This window comes from Myiozetetes cayanensis, unplaced genomic scaffold (genome assembly GCF_022539395.1).
Source record: "Myiozetetes cayanensis isolate MyiCay16 unplaced genomic scaffold, myiCay2020 scf10, whole genome shotgun sequence".
Classification (NCBI taxonomy): domain Eukaryota; kingdom Metazoa; phylum Chordata; class Aves; order Passeriformes; family Tyrannidae; genus Myiozetetes; species Myiozetetes cayanensis.
The window spans coordinates 58,145-82,336 of NW_026086605.1; the positions used below are offsets into that span (position 1 = coordinate 58,145).

The window sequence follows — 24,192 nt, forward strand, 5'->3', positions numbered from 1 at the left end:
AACCCCTCTGGATTTAAGCTATGCTTTAGTATATTTATGATCCCCCAATCTCTAGTGAAGCAAGCAAACACAAAGCTGACTCATGCTTGTCTTGCATACACAGCAGTCATAGATACTGCAGAGAAGACAGACACAGCACCCTGTTCACCTTGAGAAAATTCAGCATCAGAAAGCTATGTGCGATTGCTAATCAAGTGGGTTAGCAAATCCTACCTGCTTCTTTTTCTACTTCCTTTTTCTACTGTTCCAGATGCTTGGAATTTGGATACTGGCCCTATTTCTCCTCAGCGCAACAGAAGGTAAGCATTTAGGTGTTAGTATTTATATTGCCTTTCTATGCTGCTATACTTTGTGAGGTATTATTCTACAACATGGTGTTTTAAGGCTTCCTGATTGAGGTTAGATGGCTCACTTTCCCATACAAGAATGGTGAGATGAGTGCATGTGCATGTTGTCTTTCCTCTTCTCCACTCCAGAAATTCTACCCTAGGAATGAGCAAGAAATGCTGATGTTTCCCATGTCAGAACAAAGCTATTGTTCTACCATGCCTAGGGAATTATTTCTTGTACTCCTCTCAGTGATGGAAATGGAGAAAAAGCCAGGGACAGGGAGTGGAGGCAGTCTAATGAGGATATCATTTTATATTCAGCAGAAGACACTGGCTTGTGTAGTATGACAGAATCTCGTGTGCAGTCAGCTGTTCAGCACAGTCTCAATTTATTGCTGATTATTTGCAATACCTTGGCTTGGTATTATGAGAAACTCTCCATCTGTGTTTGCTTTAGGACAAGCAACAGCCGGGGAAAGATACCCAAGGTTTGAGACAGGATACCACAGAGGAACTCTGCTGAAGACTTACTTGATGAGCAACAGGGTGGCTTCTTTCCTTAGGGCAAACTGTAGCCTCTAAAGATCTAGGAAGGGGGCAACTTCTGGTCTTTGCTTTCTGTAAAAAGGAACCAAGAGACTCCCAGAAAAGTGATGCTGTGAGTTCTGACTAACTGCTCCTCTTCTCTGCTCATTCACGTATTATTGATCTGATCTTAATGCTACAGGCAAAGAAGTTTGCTATGAAAGGCTTGGATGCTTCACAGATGATGTGCCATGGTCTGGAACTACAGAAAGACCAGTCTATAAGTTACCCTGGAAACCAGAAAGTATAGACATTCACTTCCTCCTGTACACAAGAGAAAATCCTACTGACTTTCAAGTAAGAACTGTTGTAGTTTAAACATTAGTAAATCACATGTAAAAATTGTAAATAAACACAGGCTCCAGCTGTGTTCCTGAAAAGTGTTAAAAATTCCACTTTATTCAAGAGACAACCTATTCCAGCTCCTCGGCAGAGTCCCTATTGAGAAGTACTTGGAAACTGAGCATCTTTGGGGTTTTTTTTTTCCAACAGATAAAATGAAAACACTTGAAAAGTAAAGTCGTGTCTGCTCAAAGATATGTGTCAAAGCTTGTTTGAATAAAATACAGACCTTAGACTATAGTCATGTGAATGCTTGCAGATGAGTTTAACATTGCATAACTTTTAAGCACCTATACAGATAACCATAGTTCAGGTCTTTGCAATTTGGAAAAACTATTTACAGAAAGCAAATTTAAAGGTTTATTAATTTATTACCTACATTAATTTAATATCTACATTCATGTAGGAGGTCTCTGCAGTTGACAAGCCAACAATTGAGAACTCAAATTTTAATGCAAGCAAGATGACCAGATTTATTGTACATGGATTTGTAGACAATGGAGAAGAAAACTGGCTGTCAGACATGTGCAAGGTATGTACCACCTCCTGACCTTGTGAAGTTCCTTACTTTGCATTCATAAACACATTCCTATAAATTGTTTGATTTCTCTGTTTCTAACCAATTTTTCTCATGATATTTGAAGTGATAAGGCAGGAGGAAAAAAATGACATTTTCAAATTGTTATCAACTTAAATATGTAGCTTTGCACCTTGAGAAAAAGCATGAGGTAAAATCCATATAAGGTTCTGTTCTTTACTGAAGTAAGTGACAACAGGATTTGATTCCATAAGTGTCCTTTTTCTTGGTAAAAACAACACAAACCCTGGAGCAAGATACTGCTTAGGACCTAGGATAATTCCAGAAATAACTGCAGACTCAGAGCTACTGAATCCTATTTCTCCCGAGAAAGAACAGGTTTCTAGATGTGGAAAGTCTATCACAAAGGCCTGGGCTGCCGTGTGGGCGTTGGAGGCTCAGGGGCTGTTTGGGCTGGCCATTACCAGAAGCAATAAAGCTGTGGAAATGCATATCCAGAAGAGACCTCAAGGGGAGCATTTCAAACAAAGCCTTCAATCTAACACTTACTATGAACACTGAATGTAGTAAAGCACTCTGCTTTATTGATTTTTCTGCTAATTCCACAAATTATTTCTTAACCCTGTCCCCATACAAAGTGCAAATCCAGCTTGTGGTTTTCTGAAGTCCTTCAAACATGCTTATGTGGCAGCTACAGCTAATAAAAGCTACTAATCATACAGCACAGAGCAAAATACCACTTGATGGCCCTTTGATGATAACGTTTTTCAAAAAACTATTAACATAACTACAAATTTTTAAAATTATGTGTTCCTATTTTACTTGTGAGATCACTATGAGAAAAAATGTGAAACTTAAATCAAGGCATTTCACACTTACTGCATCCCCATTGCCTGCTTTTCTTTGACACTAGGTAAAAAGAGATTAAATTTGTCACTTTCTCTTGAAAAAAAAACCCAACTATGTGGATTATCACTTTATGAAAACTGAGAAATGATTGTTGGATTTGTTAGTTAATTATCTGTTTACAGTATTAGAAGCATATTGATGTTTTTATACTTTTCTCTCTTCCCCTTTCCACTCTTAAAATAGAAGGTTTTTCCTAGAACTTCACAATCAATGAGACAGCTCACAATTTTCTTCAGATAGTGCCTTGAATCTGTTTGATCAATTTTCACAAGGATGTAGAGGTTTGAGATAAATCCTTAATTTTTTTTTCCCACGATGGTAGTCTATGTTTTATCACAACACTCCAATTTATTTATATTTAGTAAAAAAAAATTGGTCTCAGTGAATCTTTTAAGGAAGAGTGGAGCAAATGGGATTGTGAATACATCAACCCTCCTATGTGTATCTGATACTTACTTTCCTTCCCATTAAGCAATAATCCTATCTGCACATTGATTTTTACAACCTCTAACATGTTCACAGACACTTCTATTACCTTTTTTATCCCTTGCCAGTTGTAACTGGTTTTGGATGCTTTATAATGCCTGAACATAAAGCAAAGAAGAATAAATATACTTAAGCTTCTAAAGCAAAATATTTGTAGCCCAACAATCCAGCTCACTGGAGAACAGTAAAGCTGCTTGTTCTGTGGCAGACAGTAAGGTATCTGCCTGCATATATATATATATATATTCCAGTCATAAATCTGGATATTCAGAGACACCATCAGTTTATGTACCCTCATATAAAAACACAGTCTCTTTTTTAAAAATCTCCATCAGAAAAAGACTGTTGATTTTTATAATCAAAAATATAAGTTCCAATTCAATTTTAATTAAAGAAGTATTTTTAAATCACTGAAGTGAATCAGTACATAAGTAGAGCTCTTAGTGTTACATACAAATTTTGATTGAAAATAAAAATTAAAAGTATCACTATTGATATTGTTTTCCCTTCCGTAAAAAATATTTCTATAGGCATTTGAAATGATTGTGGCAAAGGCATTTCTACAGCACATCACCCTATTTCAGCCTTGTGTGAGCACACACCCCACTGTGAGCAGGCATGACCACACCACATACTACAGGTTTAGTTCTTAAAAGGTTCTTACACAAGTTCACACAAAATTTATGAGTTAAGCTGTAATGAGCAACATGAATCGATTCCATATTGTATTTACCATGGGTTTTACTCTTGTTTTCCAAAACAGAGGATGCTTACTGTGGAAGATGTGAACTGCATCTGTGTAAACTGGAAGAGAGGTGCAAGATGTCAGTACACCCAGGCATCGAACAACATCCGTGTTGTTGGTGCTGAAATCGCTTATTTTGTAGATGTTCTTATGGTAAGAGCCTTCTTTGAAAGAAATATGGTACTAGAACATGAATGTGGATGTAGGCAGCATAAAATGTTGTCTTCTACTCCACGATCATTTCAGTTGTGCTGAAAGCAGACCTTTTCTTTAAAGAACTGTTCTAGACAACCTAGGAAGTTCCACAAGACATTCCCACAGTAAAGCCAGGCAGAAATAATGAACACAGCAAACTGCTTCGTCATGGAGACAGAACCTACCTAAGCCTACTAAGGAGCTCATAAAAATGCCAGAAAATAAGCTGCCAGTCAGCAGAGGCTGGAGGACAACTGCTCTCAGGGAGCAACAGTGGCTGGGGACAAGTAGGACCCACCAGGGAAAGCCACAATGTACAGTACCCAACTCTACAGGAGGTTCCACATGCCCACTTTTGTAGGCAGCTTCACATGGAAGTGATGCTTGGTGTGAAGCCTTCTTTTATTCTAATTGCTTTCAACACACATTTCCCAAAAAATAACTGTAAATTACTGAAAAGAGAGAGCACGCTGGGTCTAGGGGTGCTCTGACCCACGTCTCACTCTCTACATCTCCATTGCAGCTACTGAGTTACTGTCCAAAAAGGCTGAAGGCATCTCTCCTCTCATGTTCTCCTCCAGCTGCACATGGTGCCCAACCTGCCATGTGCAGGAGTTCCTCCCTGGCTGATTCTTGCAAGCCAGATAAGCATTCTGTGAATCTTAACAGGTGTAGAATGTGAAACAGATACAGAGCCTCTCTGGACAGAACTGTCTAGAGTTATAACAGCCTCTAAAGGTGGGGAGCACCTGAATAAGGAGTTTTGAAAAATCTATGTATTGGACATAAATAACTGGCAAACAGATGCTGAAATCCTGTAAGAGTTCGTTATAGAAGAGGAGTCAGCTGTCAAATTAGAACTAGTTTTTCCAACCCCTTTTTAGTCTTCCTTGTTGCTGATGAAAACAGATGTAGCAATTTTTCTTTATTGCTGTTTTCCCAGAATGAATACGGATACTCTCCGGCTGATGTCCACATAATTGGGCACAGCCTTGGAGCACATGCTGCTGGTGAGGCTGGCAGGAGGAGGCCGGGGATTGGAAGAATAACTGGTAAGTCAGTGACTTCAGCCACCAAACAAAACATTGCTGCTCATTTTCTCTTCTGGTTTTATCCATGGGTTGCAGGATACTCAAGGTAATTTAAATACTATAATAGAACTCAGCCTCTTCTCATAGTACACCAAGGAGCAGTGCCCCGATAAGCGTGGGAAAACAGTCAGCAGGATGAATATTTTGCTTGCACATGTGTTACACAGCAAAGGAAATTTTCTAACATGTTCAACCCTTCCAGAGGTTAAAGCTACAGGTTTGATCTCCTTATTCATCACACAGGCAGCACCAAGGGTGTTGTGCGTTAAGCAGAGTGACCTTTTATAAAAGGTAATTTTGGATATTATTAACACAACCCTTTTCAATTGGTTACTTTTTGTCAGGGATTTCAGGCTTGACGAACCTTGGACTAATAGTCTACAAAAGTCAGTTTAAAAGTAAACCCTAATGTGTTGCCCAGGGACAAGAAGAGATGCAAGTATAAGTTGGCAAAAACTGCAATTTACAAGACTTTGCAAGCTCCTGAAATTGCTGCAGCAATTTGGGAAGCAAATTAATTCTATTTTCTGCTGGGCTCAAAAGCAAAGATCATCATTTCAAAACCAGATGATTTTCCCAAAATCTGACTGGAGCCAGAAGTAGGCAGGCAGGTTTCAACACCTTCAAGCATATGGGGTGCTATCAGCTGAAATTCCTCTTTGAGTACTCTCAAGCAAGGTGCTTTAGAAACCAGTTATATGGGATGCAGACACAGCAACCTCAGATTGAGCAACATTATTAAAGGGAAGTTCAATTAAATTAAAAAAAAAAATATATATATATTTCCAAGGGTTGGGATTCCATATTGATGTAAATATATAAATGAGAAAAATTTAACAGGTTTCACAAAGGTAACCCTTTTGAATTCCTGGAAGAAAAGCCACTTGGTAGGAGAAAGCACACATCATCATTTCATTAATGCCTATATTACTTAGATATGAGGAACCCTAAGCAACTGTATATGTGATAATCATTACATATCACCAATCAGTGTTACGTAAAATACCTTTACATCTACTTCTCTTTATCTATACATAACACTAGTCTTTTTCATTCAGGATTGGACCCTGCTCAACCTTATTTTCAAGGCACTCCAACTGAAGTCAGACTGGATAAATCTGATGCAGACTTTGTTGACATTATTCACACGGACTCAGCTCCCACAATCCCCAACTTAGGTGAGCATTCAGCTCTACTGTATTAATACTGAATTATGTATTTGTCTGAAATATGTACTGAATTTACGCCCTATAGCACTTAAGTATTCTAATTGTTCATTAAGACTGTTGTGCTAAGTCACAGACACAGAACAAATACACCATACTGGTCACTAACAGCTCCTAAAACACCACGCACAAACAAACTTGAAGCCAGCAGCTATAGGTATGAGACAATGTTAATTTAAAGCATGCTTACCAACATTTTAAATCCTTCAGGTTTTGGCATAACCCCAGCAATAGGACATATCGACTTTTATCCAAATGGAGGCGAGCAAATGCCAGGGTGTGGGAAGAACCCTGTCTCACAGATTGTAGATCTTGATGGCATCTGGGAAGGTAAGCATGTTGATTACATTATAACATCATGGGTATATCACCTGTCACGGTTTAGCCACTTAACTTTCTCTAACTCAGGTATTTTTCATTAGCTCTTGGTGTGTCCACTGGCAATGGCAGCTGCAGAGCACAGCAAAACTATAAATAGGCTCAAAACACACAGTTTTTCAGAGCTGATTAAAAAATAAACAAGACAAAGGGTTTGCCTCTGCAAAATATATCTCCTCTAAAGTATCTAATAGCAGAAACAGAAGTTACTGGAACCATGCCAAAAAAATTTAGAAAGGCCTGTAGCACACATTGCACTTTGTGTCTAGTTGCTCAGCAGCACACTGGTGGAGTAGGGCAATGATGTTCACAGCTACTCCTGTTAATGTATCTTCAGCTGCAATTCTTCTTCTGAGATAGAATAACTGATTTAATTCTTTTTTAAGTTACTGATTACAATCTGAGTTCCACTGAAGTGATGTCATTGTGTCTACTTCTAGCCAGCTAAGAAACGATTGGCATGCAGCTGCTCAAATACACTGTTCTTTGTTGTTTTATATGGCTCTAATAAAATCTCTGAGTTATTACAAAGGTTCTGTGTTTATCTACTTAAATTGCATGTTAAAAAAAAAAAAAAACAAACCACAAAAAAAACCTGGAAGATTTCTGCTGTGGAGATTTTTCAGTATATTATCTGAGCTCTTTCTTACACTACTGCAAATATCTTAAACTCTGGGAATCCATGAACTGATTTGTGATAACTAGCCTTTTACTCTAGCTTTTATTAAATGCAGCTGGTGGCATTACTTCTCTTTCTCTCTTTTTTTTTTTTTTTTTTATGGAGTAAACTTGTTATTAATAGTGGGGAATGAAAGCACAAAGAGATACCTGCATTGTATATGATCTTCTTTTTAACCTAAAGATAGGAAAATAAAGGCAACACAAAGAAAAATATATTCGTTATTTTAATCTTAGCAGTCTCCTTTCTTAAGCACCCCCCAAATAATAATAATTTTGTTTTGAAGTCCTCAGCTGGGGCAAATCAACATTGCCTTAGGAAGTTCACTGTTAAATACTTTTCTTTTGGTTTTCTTTTGTTATGGTAATGCAACTGTTGCCTACAAAAGACATGCTTCATGCAGTTCTCATTTCTATTGTTAAACTCGGTCACATTGCACGAATAAGTGGGTTTGGGGGGGCAAGGACTGCGCTGAGCTGCACAGTCTCCACAAAGCATTTCAAGTTTGCATTTTATACCTGTTGAGTCAGTGATATTCCTTAGGGCATCAATTCACCAAAAGTAAGTTTCCAACTTTATGTTTGATGCTCCAAGAACTGTGTTAAGGCTTTTGAGGAGGAATGATGCATCCCAATCAAATGGCAAGGGCTGTCCTGGTATCTTTCCTAGAACGGTAACAGAAAGGAAGAACTAACCTGGAAGCATCTCTTCACAGGAACCCGGGACTTTGTGGCTTGCAATCATTTGCGGAGTTACAAGTATTACTCGGACAGTATCATCTACCCTAATGGCTTTTTAGGATATCCTTGTGCTTCATATGATCTTTTTCAATCAGTAAGTATCTCTCAGAGCTTCAGGATGCACCTTATTGAAAATAGTGGCTCTTATCTATGCATCTGAAATTCAATTTATTTATGCTAGCTTGCACCCAATGAATGTATCTGTAAGAGAAGTAGGTGTCAGATGTCCAAAAGTATTACAGCTTGTGCAGATGACATGGGTAAAAGTAGAAGGCAGTAACAGAACAGGGGCGTACTTGGTTTTGCGCTGATATGGCAGCCCTGAAGTACTACTGGAGCCTGTGTGGCTTCCCCAGGCCTGCTCTTCTGCATCAAATTGGAAAGAAGTAAAGAGAACAGGCTGTCCTTGCAGTGGCCAAATGTATCTATCAAGCTGCAAGAACTGTGATCCCACACTGTAGCAGGTAAGCTTTCAAACACAGCTTAAGTTTCTTGGGTTTAGAACAAGAAGTAAAATAATATGTGATAACCTATAGCCCTTTGGTGACTGAAGATGGCTCCAGGGACAAAGCAATGCTTGACGGACAAGGTCAGGAAGCCCTTCCCTGTCCCAGACTTGGAGACAAAGAATTACAGCCTAAGAGTAGCAGGAAGGTGACAGGCTCATCATACCCTACAAGTAGCACAGACAGAGGTATAAACTTGCATAGTGTTTAGATCGACCTTTACACGTTCTAGCAGGTGACAGAGATTACACTTCTCAGATTGCTTTGGGAGAAGGTGACCACCTGCTTCTGTCACCACACTAGAAAGCTGCTTTCACGACAAAATCGAGGTTTGTTTCCAAGACAAAGCCTTTCTTGACCCAACCTGAAGCTATAAAGAGACACCTTTCTTTCTCATCAGTTGCTGGAAAGGACACCTCTTCTCCCTGCTCCAGTTCAAGACTTCTCAAGATTGGCACTGATGTGTCTGGATTGAGCTAAATGGCCCAAGAAGCAACACAGAGCCCTGAAAAATCAGAGCACTTGAGAAAGCTGGCTAGCTCACATGATCTTTCTTAAGTCGTAGAAAGGGTTACTTGAAATCTGTTGCTGTGATACAGGGCCAGTTAGGTGGGGTATATTAAAAATACATCCTGTGACTAATTTTTTGTTCTTGGCTGGCTGGACAATGTTATTAATAGATATATTTGTTTTCACTAGGGAAAATGTTTTCCATGCCCGCAAGAAGGATGCCCAAATATGGGTCACTATGCAGATAAATTCAAAGGGAAATTTACAAAGGACTTCATCAAGCTTTACCTGAATACTGGAGAGGCCAGGGATTTTCCTCGTGAGTTTTGATTCCTTCCTTTGTTATCTAATTCTTGTAAAAAAAAATTTAATTTACCTACTTTACAATCAATTTTAACAGATGAACAAATCTCAACATAGTACAAGGGCTCTTCAGTTCTTCATGCTTTTTCCTATTTTGCTCCAACACTACTGCCCACTTTGGGGCCCTCCAGTACAAGAAAGTTGTTGGCAAACTACATAGTCTAGTGAAGGTCACGGACAGGTTTAGTGGATTGTATTACAACGTTCAAGGAGAAGGAAGGATAGGCAAAGCAGACAAGTTGCAGCAAGGGAATTTCTTATTAAGTAGTATGAAAATCACAGTCACAGTGACAGTGGCTAAATGCAGGAAGAGAGGTCCAGAGAAGGTGGGAAATCTCTGCCTTTGGAGATGTTTAAAACTCCATTTGGCAAAGGCCAAGAGCAAGCTGATCACAGCTGGCCTGGTTTCAGAACTGGATGGACCAAAAGACCTCATTTACAGCCTTAGTTATCCTAAATGTCAACTCTCAAAATACAGTTCTTCCTTCTCCTTTGTAAACACAAAGCAAGTCTTCTTGAGCTGCTTTTGCTTATTGCACACTAAAAGAAATCACCCACCCACAAAAATTATTTTCCTTGAGCTTCAGGATTCTTTTACACTGCTTAGATTCTGTATTGATTTAGCACACGTCCTTCTTTCCAATGTCACTGTGTATGAAATCCTTCAAAATGCTCAGATCTATATTGTGTTTACTATGTTAGGGACCGATTTTCCCTTCTTCCTTTTCCAGAAAGTAACACAAATGTCTACCATTTCTGATGTTGATCTCATTAGGACATAATGACATATCTGACTCGCTGGTGTTTTTTATCTTCTGCTTTCAACTACTGTGTACAGATAGACAAAACGCCAGCATTTGATATTTTAGAGACTTTTTCTCCCTGGGTAGAACCTAACTTACTGTATTTCTTCCATGTAGTTTGGAGGTACAAAGTAACTGTGACCCTCTCTGGAAAGAGTAAAGTAAAAGGATATGTCAATGTTGCCCTGTATGGCAGTGATGGGAACACAAAGCAGTACCAGATCACCAAGTAAGTTAATAATTCAATAGAAAAGAAACTTCTCTTCTAGAGCATTTAATTAATATTTTAATTGAAAATTCTGTTCAAATTGATCTTTTTTTAGTGATCAAATTCTACCTCTGATGTAAATGTAGCAATAGTTCACTCACTCTGGGTTTACACTTGAAGGGAAAAGGTTAGAATGCAGGATTTTAAAATGTCAGAATTTGGTGTCGCTTACTTGCTGTTCCACAAAGGGCTTGCTGGACCTGCACTAGCAGAGTTCTGATCTTTTTCTCTTTCACAGGCTTGTAAAATGTCGTTGCCACAGCTGCTTATAGCTAAAGTTACCATATGACTTACTGCACAAAAAACCTACTTTTTGTTGCTCCTATCTTTCCTGCTTACACTAAAGCTGCTTCCTTGCCTCTTGTGGTTTTGTTTATTTGCATTTTTCTTGTTTATTTCAACTAAAATGTTTGAAATTATGAAAAATACGGAGAACGCATTTTGATGTGAGGTTTGGGTTTAATTTTTTTGCTTTGTTTACTTATAACTATGTCACTTCCATTTTCCAAGAACTTCACATCCTCACACCAGCAGAAGGCGTTGGCTATGAGCTGATCCCAGTTCACATGCATCCGTGCATTCACCTGAGATGAGTCTTGCAGATCCGGCAGTACAGGATGCACTCCAGCCCTCTCTAGCTTTGTAGGACCTGTTTCAATACAGTTGCTGGATGTGAACTTCTTTTTTTCTCCAGCAAAACTTGCTGTATCCTACCAGGCACCACTGTGGATCCAGCAGGGAAACAAAAAGGCAGATGGATTTTGTCCTGTCTCTCATTACTTCCACTACCATAAGCCCTTTATTGTGGAGGGGAGTAAACACCTGAAGGCAGATGAATAAGTGAGTGCAAAGCTAGGGGGAGGAATGAAAGTCCTGCCTTTCTCATGAAGCTTGATAATACTGTAGAGGTTTCTTCTGGGTGACTCATTCAAATGCCTCCTGACTTCATACACAGGGGTAAATTTAAGAAAATAGAGTGTAGGACTGAGAGAGAGCAAAGAAAAGGATTGGAGAAGTACTGACTAATGTTCAGTGAGATGTAGTAGCTGAAGCCATTACCAGTCTCAAACTGCTGTCAGTTAGAATTTGCTCTGTTGGTGCAATATGAAGCAAGTAGTCAGATTATAAACCAGGGTTACCCAGGAGCAGATGGGCACGTTACTTGGCCATGGTGTGGGAATCTCTGCTAAAGAGCCAGGCTGAGCAGCTAGTAGATAAACCTTCTGCCCATCCCAAACAAACCCAACATCTGTATCATATAAATTAACTAACATTAAATGAAAATTTCATTTATATGCAAAAAAACCCCTTCCCCCAAAAAAACATAAGCAACAGGGAGCGAGCTCTACACCTCCATAGGGATTGTCCTTTAACTGGGTCCTCACTGTGAGGTATGACTGCAGTATTTCAGGCCCACCTGCCTCTGAAAAACACTGATTTGGGATGAATTAAGTTGAAAAATTGGCAGCAATGTTTTTACCATATTATATGATAAACATTGTCTCTTTGCTAACTCTCTACTCATTTGATACCACAGCCAAGCCAATGAGAGGACTGGTAATTAATAGCAAATGCCGGCATGCCTAACATCCATAAAATGTTATTTTTCACAGGGGAACCCTCAAACCAGACAACACTTACACAGCCTACATTGATGCAGAAGTTAATGTTGGAAAAGTTACAAAGGTTAAATTTCTTTGGAACAACAACTGGATTAATCCAACTTTACCTAAATTAGGAGCTTCAACTATCACAGTAGAATCTGGACAAAATGGAACACAGTAAGTATAGCCATTGTGAAAATCTCAAAAGTTACTTGAGAAGACAGGTGACAAAATTATAAGTGGAGTGAAAGCCTTTTCACAACAAAAGCTCTTTAAAGCATTAAAAGAAAATGACCCTCAAGAAAATCTTTTATTTCCTTCCTTTCAAGACACTGTGCATCCATAGTTCAATTACTACTACTTCAACCCTTGACCTTAAATAGCTTGAAAGAAAAACCTAAAATCTTTCCAGGCTTTAGAAGAGCAAGCCTCCTGTATAACTCTTTGAGTGAGAAAAATTAGTGCTGGTTGGATTGTCAGCATCACTGTTGCCAAGCTCCACAAGAACTGCTTATTTTTGTGTCAGATTCACAGTCAGCTAGGACCAGCAGAAGTATTCTATTGATATGGATGATCCTTGAGGTCATGATTGGTAAAAGGGGATGGTGACAATAAGCCTACCCTTCCAATGGGGACTAATACTTAGAGCCTGCACTTAAAGCCTATATATATAAAATTGAGGTAAAGAGGTTAAAAGTGATTGTTCTAGACTTCATGAATATGGCTTGGATGTTCAGATTATAGAGGTAGGATTTACTGATCCAGTTTTTTCCTGGATTTTTAATAATTAAGTCTCTCATTTGCTTGTTTAGTTATTTTATTTTATCCACCCCATGATTTGATATCTAGAACAGGAGGTACAGCATAAGTTTTAGACCCATATACAGATGCACAGTTGAAATTCCATCACTTAAAAGATAGCATGGGAGATGAAAACAATTTCATGCAAAGGGAAGTGATTATGACATCACTTTAACTTACCTTAAAGCAGAGGTTCTAGGTCCAGTTTTAGTCTCTATTCACCAAAGCACATCACTGATGAAGTGTATTCCTGTAGAAGAGAACTCACTTTTCTACTGAATCATGGCCTCTGTACAAGTAATTGTGGTCATCTACACAAAAACTGTAAAAGAAACTAAAATTAAAGGAAGGCAGGCAGTAAAGCAGAATGGACACAGTCTATCAATGCCTTCCCCAGTAGCAGTATTTCAAACCTAGATGGTCAAAGTTTGTTCTGTCCACTTGTGTCAAATGACAAATCAGGTTGACTTATATTAAAACAAATCCACTTGTATAATCTCAAGAAATGTTGACAACTCAAGGTGCTTGCATTTATTTCTTCTTCAGATACCGTTTCTGTGGGTCCGAAATAGTGAGAGAGGATGTTCTTCAAACTCTTACTTCTTGCTAACAGCACATAAGGATGCCCAAACCCTTGCTACCAATAAAAGCTACTCATGCAGAAAACATTGGAGTCTGCAATTGTAACACTGGTGATATGTGGGGGTACTTTTGTTTGTTTGTTTGGGTTTTTTTGTTTGTTTTGTTTGGGTTTGGGGTTTTTTGGTGGTGGTGGTTGGTTAGGTTTTTTGTTGTTGTTTTGTTTGAGATTTTTTGGTGGTGGTGGTTGGTTAGGTTTTTTGTTGTTGTTTTGTTTGAGATTTTTTGGGGGTGGGTTTGGTTTTTTTTGTTTGGTTTTTTTTGGTGGTGAGTTTTTTTTTTTTTTTTTTTTTTTTTGCTGGTTTGGGAGGCAGAGGTTAAATCTGTGGATATCTCTATCTGTGGATCTCTCTCTTTAGACAGAATTTTTTGAATAGGTTTAGGAGAGAATGAGCCAAAGCCTGTTGAAGTATTCCCCTGCTTTCAGCATGTTTTGAAATAATTTCAAACCAGGGGAGGAAAGGGGGCAGGTAACAGAATCTGCATAGTGGCTCCTGGGCAGTACCAAAAGAAAGCAGATCTGCTTGTGAGTAGGAGCAGTGGATTAAGGATGTTCTTAGTCAAACTGAAGGCTAAGCCCAGAATTAGCATGAGATGAAGATGAAAGAGGGATAGGAGGGGAGGGTGAGTGGTTACAAAATGAGGACAGAAGTTTAATTTTAATTATCTGTGAGAGATGGAACAGTCAACATAATGGAGAATTGGGAATGTGTTTTGGGGCGTTAATGCTGAACTGAGCTCATACCATGCTCCACCCCTGGAAATGTTCAAGACCAGGCTGGATGAGGCTTTGAGCAACCTTGCCTAGTGAAAGGTGTCCCTGCCCATGGCAGGTGGGCTGGAACTAGATGGTCTTCAAGGTCCCTTCCAACTCAAGCTATTCTAGGATTTATACGACCTAAACAGAATAATTTTGAGAAATCTGCATAGAAAATTTCAAATGTTAGTGAAGTTTCACTGAAATGCTTATAATCATAACAATCTCCAAAGTATCCTGAAATCCCTTATACTGACCCTCAGTAGGGTCTTGAACAAAATTTCTGGATGATGCGATCAAAACAGGTAATGCAGGGAGAGAATCGGTTCTTTCCATGCTTTTTGATAAATAGATTCAGCTCGAGTGTGAAGAGTTCACAAAGTCATTTCTGACCCTGTGTAATCCTGTCTCAGCTCCCTCAGCCTGCTGCTGGAGAAGCCAGCTGGATTGCCTCTGCTTTCAGAAGTCCATCCTCACAGAAAAATCCCCACAGAACTGATGGAGATCTACCACTACACAGACCTCACAGTCCTGGGGCCCTTTCCTGCAGTTTCTCCTCAGGTTCCCCAGACTGGGGTACTCTGGTCTTTCTGCCTTTCTGGTTGACCTCCCCTCCCCCAGAACATCTTGTCCTAAAGGACATCAACCTCCCAGCAAGGCTTTAGATTCACTGGGCAGTGGTGGAGGTTGAAACTAATTTATTATGTGTTGGAGCACTACTCTTCTAATATAGAAAAAAAATAGTGTTTCTGTTTTATTCAGTGCACTCTGCCAGCTCTTGGAGGGAGATGAGGGCTGTAAGGAATAGAAAAGGTACCATCATCAGCATCCGTGGGCATGCTCTGAGCTGGAGTAAGTTCCTTATGTAAAAGCCAAACTGTGCCTTGCTTTTACAAAACTGAAGATAATATCCTCCAGCAATTTCAGTTTTAGTCAGAGATGTGCAAGATTGCTTTCATGTTTAAAAACTTTCTAAATTGCACTTGTGCCTCTTGCCCAGATTACAAGGTGCTAATTGGTTTAGAATAGATAAAAGGAAGAAGGTTTTTATTATAAGAATGGTAAAACACTGGCACAGGTTGGCCTTAGAGGTGGTAGATGCCCCATCACTGGAAACATTCAAAGCCAAGCTGGACAGGGCTCTGAGCACCTTGGTCTAGTTGAAGCTGTACCTGCTCATTTCAGGGGCGGGGAGGAGGGGTGGACTAGATGACCTTTAAAGGTCAATTCCAATCCTAACTATTCTATGATTCTACCCAATTTTGCTCCCTCAGGAGCAAATTTTGATCTGCAGGATCTCCAAGTCCCTGAAACCTTACCCTAGGTAGGCTAATATGGTATCTATATATATACGAAATGCTAAAGGAGACTCCCCTTGCTCTGTTGTCATAGATGTGTGGGATATTAAAATGCTAAGTCAATTTCTTGTCCAACTTCCTTCAAGAGGAAACAGCATGTGTTTCTTACACTGATGATATTACTTGATTATTCCCCTTCTTGCATTGCTTGTCTCCCCATGCAGCTCCTCATGGCAGCAGCAAGTGCTGCAAGCACAGAGCAGAGTTCTCTTTGTGTGTTTCCTTCCTGGCCTGCGCTGTCCAGGAGGATGCTTATAAGCTGACACTTATTTTGGCTCCAGTTTTTTCCATGTGTGGTCAGCCTTATAGTGGTAGAATAATACACTCAGGCTTAATAAATTCAAGGATATGAATTGTTTGTCCTGCACCAGGCTATGCTAAGTCCAGCTCTGCATTGTTCCTTCAAAGCCTTTCTTGACTCTACATGGCTGCAGTTGGGCAGGAAGAAGAGGATCCAGACACAGCACATTTCCTTCGTATCATCCAGTTCTTGGAAGAACACACATACCCTCTCCAGGGAGAGGAACAATGGCAGGTTAACACATAGCCACAGACACGAGAGCATCTGATGCTGGGTTTTCATATACCTCACACCCCAATGACATCTCCTATTTCCTTCTGCCTTCACTATTTGTCTCTTCCAGACTCTGGTTTCCTGATATCAGTATCTCCTGCTGAGGAAACCTCAACAGGGTTATTAACTTCCTAACACTGCAGAAGAGTTTCTCCTTTGTCTTTTGTTCCATTACCTTGGTATAAGCAGATTCTTGCCTACACAATTGTTTTGACAGTTACGACATTCTTGGCATTATCCTTTGCCATAGCCCCTTCAGCAACCCATGTAATTTTAACAAACACCTAACAGAATCAAGACATTAAAGTTGACAATAGCATAATAAAACTCTCCTTTTAATAACGAACTGGAGCTACCGTCATCTTGTTTTAGCAGAGCAAAATCTCCCCCCCAACACTTTACAAAGCTGTTACATAAAATGCAATGTTAAATGAACAACAAATTACTTTCCCTTTAGCTAGCTTTTAATGCTAATGGTGCTATTTATTCCTGACCTTTTGAAATATTAGATATTTTAAATGACAACATAAAAAGAATTCTTGTTTGAAAACGCGAGCGACTTTAAACCACATATTATTACTTGTAAGTATAGCATGCACATGCATCATTCATTTCAGTGTCCCATTTACGGCTAATTGGTATATATTTCAGTTGACATATATTGTTCTCCTGCAAATGTGTCAAATTCCTTAACGATGTTGGTGACAAAAGCAGAACGTTGGAGATATATAAATTACTCTCTTTACCATATAATCATTCTTATCTATTGGGAATGCTATTTGTGACAAATCCTGTTCAAAAATACACACTAAATTGATTATTTTTTTAAACTTTAATATCACACCATTCATGGCAAGTCTTTGATTGAATCTTTAAATGTAGGAATGTTTTGATTTTTATCTGCATCATTTTGTAGCTTTTGAAAAGCTCACTTTATTTATTAAAGGAAGAGTAGCACAGCGAGGATCTCAAAATGTATCTTTTGTTATCAGCATAAGAAAACAAATGGGCTATAATTGTGGATATGGAGTGAGTAATTTGCTGAAAAATGCTTTAGGTTTTATAATTCCTGCCAGAAATTACTATTATTTTGTTGGTGGGCAGTGTTGCAATCAGAATTTTAAATATGGGAACAACTTGGGCCATGTATTTTCATTACATTTGAGATTACCACGTGCAATGCATTTTTCTCCTATATTACAAATAATCTGAGAATAATAAGAAAAAATAAATTGAAGATTTCATGCGACTCTAATTATTACTGAGATATACCAGAGCTCATTGTTGTCTTTAGACAATGCTGTCCACAGTCATTACTTTTCTCCATAAATCAGTAGGATAATGAGGTTCTATCTTTCAAGAAATATTTGAGCGTATCTTAATTTGGCATTGATGAATTCTCCTTACTAAATCTCTTGAGGGGTTTTTTGATCTAGTTCGTCATATTAAAGCTTTCATCACCCAGTCATAGCTGACAGTGCAATGTACTTGTATTTAATTCCATACTTCCTGGGATGCATCCTCAGAGGTTGCAAATAAGAATTTTATGATGTTATACCTTGAAGGCTAGTCTTGCCTTAATTTGAGTGTAAATCCTAAGGTATTTTGCCCTCATACTTCAGAAATATATACTATGTATGATTGTATTTAACTGTGAAAAACAAGGTTAAATTTGTTAACATCTTGTTACTGATACAAACTGGGAAAATCTCTTTGACAAAAGAGATATTTACTTGAAAAAAATACTGTTTTTGCCAAAGAAATTATGTAAGTTCAGGTACTTATTTTTTTAGCTCTGCAAACCCCCTCAAATCTGAAGACAAGAAAAGTGTAAGGTGTATCCCCTTTCTTAATTGTTCAAAACAGGAGGCTTCAGCAGAGGGCAGAGGAAGAAAGGAGAGGGTTGATGTGATCTTCCACAGCCCTGAATGAAAAAATACTTATAGTGATCTACATGACACTTACTTCTAAACTGTGCCTATATACAAACAGAAGCAAGAAGCAAAGTACTCTTTAAATTATGTCTAAATGTAGTATTCAATTACACAATAACATTTGAGTGGCTACTACACTTGCTGGCACCTTGAAGACATATATTATGTGAGACCCAAAGACAAAAGTTGCATTCAAGTCCCTCTTTGTGCTGTGACCCATGGAATTATTGTTGTGGCACACATCCTATGAAAAATCTTATCTTTAATTGCATTGAGGAGACAATGGCTTCACATCTCACCAATTAGGGAGGTGAAGGGGAAAAAAAAGGGGATCTAAACCTCTACAGTAATCCACTTCTTCACATAATAATTTATATTATTACATTTTTTCATATAATTTTTATAACCTAAGTCTTGCTCTCATGAAAAATAACAGTAACGAACATTACTGGTGGCTTGGGTACCTCAGTTTTGGGGTGTGAAGTTCCATAGGTTGGATTCCTCTGGGAGTCCTGAATATCTTTTTTGGAGAGTGAGGCCCGCCTTGAGAGTGGTACCATTTCTTGCTTAGAAGAGGGTCTTCATTAAGGAGGAATATAGTCATCACCTTCATTACATGGAATGCAAAAACACAAAGTAAGAATGTGTATGTTCCTGCCTGAGGTGATAGAAGAACAGAGGCCATCCCTCCTTCTCCCAACACAAAGCACTCTGTTTGCTGGCCACAGCCTGAGTCAAACTACAGAAGCTTCCACAGGAACTGCTTAACAATAAATAAAACAAACTCTTGGTTTAGGCTGACAACCTTTCCTGCACTGGCCTTAATTCCTTACTCAAAAGTCATCAGGAGAGAAGTGTGAAAGAGGTTGCCCACCATCTGCAGCTCTCACCAAGGTGCTCTCAGTTCCTCAGGGGCACCTGTGGCCTGACCTCACATCTCTCTCCAATCTTTCTCCGCTCCCATTTGCTTGCAGTTTGGAAATCAGTGCCTATGTCCATTTTATACCCCTGGAGAGGCACAGTACATTTAGTGGGAAGTCAGTGAGGAGACTGTGTTTGCTCCCTCTGCACCCTCATTCTGCAATTATCCCTCTCCAAACTGGCCATCTCCCACAGAACACGGAGAGGATTTGGGAAAGAAGGCTTCTGCCCTTCATTTAAGAGAGATGTAGATCCTCAAGCCTTTGTCTTAATTCCAAAAGGCATTAAAATATCTTTGCTGGGTCATGAAAATTAGTCCCTCCCACTAACCCTGCATTACAAACCCTCTTCAGGTGCCTGTGACAGAGGGGGCATTGAAGGGCAGCTCCTGGCACCACTGTGCCATCCTTTGCAGGGTCAGAAGGCATGGCAGCACAGCAGCAGAAAGGAGCATATTTCTGTTGCAACAGACCCTTGTTGGGGATTAAAAACTTTTTTTTAAACAAGGAAAATGTTAAGAGTGAAGAGAAAAGTGACTGAACTAAAGAATAATTCTCCTTTTGACCCCCAGAGAAAGAGGTGCCTAATGAAAAGATACGATCACAGACAGTGTGAAGATAACTGTCTGATTGGATAATGGAATTGTTTTCAGTGATAAGAATGAATCCATTACTAATGCAAATAACGATAATAATTATAATTTGCAATACAGTAAAAATCACCTAGTCTACCTCCTCCTCTGACAGGAGACTGTATAATAAATTATAGGCTGAGAAAAAAAAAATCAGAGGGATAAAGGTTAAAAGATTTTAAAAAATTCTGAAACTTAAATGCTTATCAGGGAAGTCAAGACCTGAAAGCAGAAATTGGTGCTATTAAATAAAGCATTTGTGAAGAATGAGATATTATGGAATTGATTAATAAACCAGAAACCAAGCATTTCCTCATATCACTACCTCTTGTCACAAATTTCAATAATTCTGAAAGAGCAAAAAATTAAGAGCTGGCATATAACAAGGAAATGAATTATTTCAATGTAGGTGAATATGCTAATAGTACTCTGGGAAGATGAATATAACTTAACACACAAAAAGCCCCCTGAAGGTTCAGTAAATTTGAGGAGTTTCACCAGTTGTTTTTGCTTTGCTTTGGTATCCAGAACAGGTCCAGCTGTTCCCTCACTCCCAGCCAGGACTGCATCCTCAGACAATTCACATCTACCAGGCATTTTAGGGCTGTCTGGGCATGCCAAGATGCTCATACCAATTCCATAAGCTTTGTTCGTGTGAGGGATTTTGGGTATGGAGACAGCATGAAAAATGCTTAATTACACCTTGGGAGGAGTAGAATAGGGCAGATGAAACAAATCTTGTATGCAGAGTTTGCACTACACTGAACTGTTTTCTTGTTCACAGAAATTCTGCTTTCTCTCTTGGTTAAGCAGAGAAGAAAGGGATACATCATTCACTGTTGGCATCACACCAGTCATACAGTTGTAAGTGCTACAACACTGGGAATCTACCAAGAGGTCATGAGATTCTTCCACACTCATCAATTTTGAGTAAAGTAACAACTATTAAGTGACAGAGTCTAAAGCACTGTCTTCCAACACTCTTCATTTAGATCTTCATTTTCCAAAGGACATGATGTTCCATAACAGCCACATAGAAGATGCCAGAGATTTTAATGACAGGGAGAGTGTAAGGGAGACCAGAGGTGTTGACACCTAGCCAAAAGTAGGGGTGACTACTGGATTAAATTAGCCTTTAACCTCAAAGTGGAGCCCCATTTTCTGTGGTTGGAGTATTTTCTTGCATTTTAAATTCAGAGTAAAAAGCTCAGTCTAGCCTGCCTAAGCTTTCCCAACAAGTCATTCATGAAGATACAGATTTCTCACACTCTGAAGTTTTTCATTGCAGCATTTTTCATATAGCTTAACACATTTCAGGTCAGCAAGGCATAAGTAGTTTATCAAAACCTCCCCAGTATAGGAGTTCAAGGAAAATGCTTTAACCATGCAAATTCTAAAAGTAAAGTGAGTGCAAAACGTGTAGTCTGTTTCATAACCATGATTTGTGGTTACCTCATAGGTGTAATTTATCAAAAACACATCCAGTTAACACAATATTAACTGCTGTAACAAGCTCCTAAGATTCAAATGCACCCTTCACTTTGCACACAAGGCCTTTAATCATTGTTTGCAAAAGTCAAAACCACAATGTGTCTCAACTACCCATATCACGTTTCATTGTTTGTTGATGCTTCACCAGGGTTGTTTTGTAGTGGGATGTACCCAACACAAGCCTTTCACGTGTGTGCACACAGAATAACTTTGGCATCAGTTTCCAAATCTACTTCCAGCAATAAGATGCCTAACTACAAGAAATCAGCATCCACTGCCAACAGAGCCATAAAAAAAAAAGATAACAGGTCTATAAAATGTGATTGAAAGACCTGGGGTTTAATTAAAGAATTAGGGCATTCATGAAATGAGTCTTCAGATATGTCAAAAGATGTCAAAGCAGGAATGGGATGAAATGTCCCCATGTTCTCTAGGGGTAGGACAGCCAGAGAGAGTCAAAGCTGACGTTATGTAAGATTTTAGATAGATGAGGACTGTGAAACACAAGTCAACTGCCCAAGCAGGCAGAGCCATTGCAGGGTTAGAAGGTTTAAAATCAGACTAAATAAAAGTTGTGAGTAGCTTAGGCAGAACTAATACTATTCTGCAGCAGGACAGTGATATATGATTGATGCCTGAGGTCCTTTCCAGCTATATGGATCTGTGATGCTTTGACAGAGCTGCAGCTGTAGTCAGTAAAAATACTGGATGTATCTGCACAGAGAGAGAAAAGAAAAAGGGGGAAAATATATATACTATACACTATATACTACCTGACTCTGAAGGATAGAAATGAAAAATGCTTCCGTGGGATGTGATTGGTGTGGTTTCTCAACATCTCCTCAGTTCTTTAGCGTTCTTGCTAAGTGTGTGGCACTTTTTGATCTTCAATCGCATGTGTTTCACCCCTAAGACAAAATAAAAGAGCTACAATATTATTCAAACACTTTTTGGAACACCCTTAATCTCATTACCTGAACTTCAACTGCCTTACACAAATACCAAACTGAAACACTGACCTTGTTATCCTGAGTTGACAAAATATCTATCCTCCTGACCACTGAGTTCTACAACTAAGGACTTTTCCAGGTTCAAGGCAGCTAGCTGTGTGTTCCCAACATGCTACGGACAGTACTGCCATTCAGGACCCCTGCTCACACAAGGAACACAGGGAGAAAATTATCTCAAGAAGGATGTTGTAATGTTGTTTGTGGAAAACCACACTTATATGCAAGAACTCCTGCATATAACATCCAGGACCAGCATCTTTGCTGGATTCTGCTCTGCTAACATTTAACTTATTTCAACTCCACTCATTTTTAGGAGTCAGTTGTCATCTAGGTAAAGTGTTGGTGGGGTGACACGGGCTGAGAAAATAAATCTATTATGATTGTCACTAGATGAAAAGCAAAACCTCTGAACAACACATTGAACTGCAGTGCTTTAACTGCAACCTTGTGTATGTTAGCAAATACACAGGCACGGCATGCAGGGTGTTTGTGTGTGGGAAGCATCAAGCACTGAGATTGCTCTTTGTACTGCAAAGGAAGAGGATATGTTCAGTCTGGTGTCTGCTCTTATCAGCTGATGGCAGACGGAAGTTCCCACTAGAGGTGCGGAGCTTATTCCTCAAAGGGAAGGAAACACTCCTTGTTGCCCTTAGAAAAGGGAGACTCACCTTTCTAACTCCTTAGATTACTATGGTTTAATGAACTCTGCATTCACAGCTCTCAATCTCATCACTTCTTTCTGTTTTGAAACCTTCCCTGATCTTGTTACTGCCAGAGCACACCAATGCATTTGTCCTAGCCATTCAAAATCCTGCTTACAAGCCGGTTCTTTTGGTTTCCTTACACTCAGGAGGGTGTTGTCCTCCTTTTATGTCTTGGCTCTGCTGCAGCACACAATATCCCCAGAGTAAGCTCATACTGTATTTTTTGTTTCTCCATGCTTGTGTCAGCTCACCTGTGGACACCGACAGAAGGATCACAGTGGCTGCAATTTACCAACTTCTTCATTTCTTTGCCATCCCTTGGTAGTCCAAGTTCAGTAACTTCTGCTGTGGGTACAAAGCCAGAGGTCCTGGGATATGGTGTCTAGTAACCTTTTCCCTAATTATAGTCTCTGAAAAATCAGAAAATAGGTATTAGTTTAAAATTATAGCCAGCATCCACGCAATTGTATGTTAACTAAAGCCAATACAGAATTTCTTGGTTTGCAGAAAAATGTTTGCAGTTAATTTGACTTAATATGTGGCATAAGGATGGAGAGTTTTTGTTGCAAGAAACTGATCTTTGCCTCTGTGAACTGCACAGGTTACAGTGAAATTTCTTGCTTTGTTTGAATACCCACATTCAGGTCTCTAATTTGAAAGCAAAAAGCACAATAACTTCCTGTGACTCTCATCAGTTCCACCACGAAAATGTTTCCCTGTGTTAGAACACAGCAAGGCACGAATGAGAACTAATAAAACAGAAATTATCAAAAAAAAAAAAAAATTAAGTACAAGCTTTCCAATATCAGTACCTAATGAAATTGGCAAATAACAGGCCTGAATCCCAGTTACACAAAGCATCTGCACTCTCACCAATTTATCCAGGTTGCATCTCTTGAAAATAATGTAGCTTTTACACTGAGTAAAGGAACTCTGCATTCATTGTCTTTAAGACAGATGTCTGGATGGTGCTTAATGTAGCTATTTGGAAACTGAGAGAAGTTGGACGCTGCTGTCAGGGAGGTTATTTTATAAATTGTTTTATTCCACAGCTATTCACATGAATATAACATCT

At 39.1% G+C, this 24,192-nt stretch overlaps 1 protein-coding gene and 1 long non-coding RNA gene across 2 annotated transcripts; one reads left to right on the forward strand and one right to left on the reverse strand.

The window, feature by feature from the left end:
• Nucleotides 1-250: 250 nt before the first annotated feature.
• LOC126652071 (pancreatic triacylglycerol lipase-like) lies at nucleotides 251-13,760 on the forward strand. The gene is made up of 12 exons (XM_050338617.1): nucleotides 251-299; nucleotides 1,057-1,211; nucleotides 1,663-1,788; nucleotides 3,953-4,087; nucleotides 5,073-5,181; nucleotides 6,279-6,398; nucleotides 6,657-6,776; nucleotides 8,219-8,337; nucleotides 9,449-9,578; nucleotides 10,543-10,654; nucleotides 12,307-12,474; nucleotides 13,645-13,760. The coding sequence occupies exons 1-12, from the start codon at nucleotides 251-253 to the stop codon at nucleotides 13,706-13,708; spliced, it is 1,407 nt and encodes a 468-aa protein (XP_050194574.1). The 3' UTR covers nucleotides 13,709-13,760.
• On the reverse strand, nucleotides 8,808-23,608 carry LOC126652079 (uncharacterized). The gene is made up of 5 exons (XR_007631869.1): nucleotides 23,369-23,608; nucleotides 22,177-22,311; nucleotides 18,825-18,967; nucleotides 13,279-13,420; nucleotides 8,808-9,611 (listed from the first exon to the last, which is right to left on the reverse strand). It is a non-coding gene; the product is annotated as an uncharacterized LOC126652079 (long non-coding RNA).
• Between the last annotated feature and the right edge of the window lie 584 nt (nucleotides 23,609-24,192).

Bases quoted from the DNA above. Each gene is read 5' to 3' on its own strand.
- LOC126652071 (XM_050338617.1), top strand. From the start codon at position 251: ATGCTTGGAATTTGGATACTGGCCCTATTTCTCCTCAGCGCAACAGAA. The intron at 6,777-8,218 runs GTAAGCATGTTG...ATCTCTTCACAG, and splicing joins TCTTGATGGCATCTGGGAAG to GAACCCGGGACTTTGTGGCT. The intron at 8,338-9,448 runs GTAAGTATCTCT...TGTTTTCACTAG, and splicing joins CATATGATCTTTTTCAATCA to GGAAAATGTTTTCCATGCCC.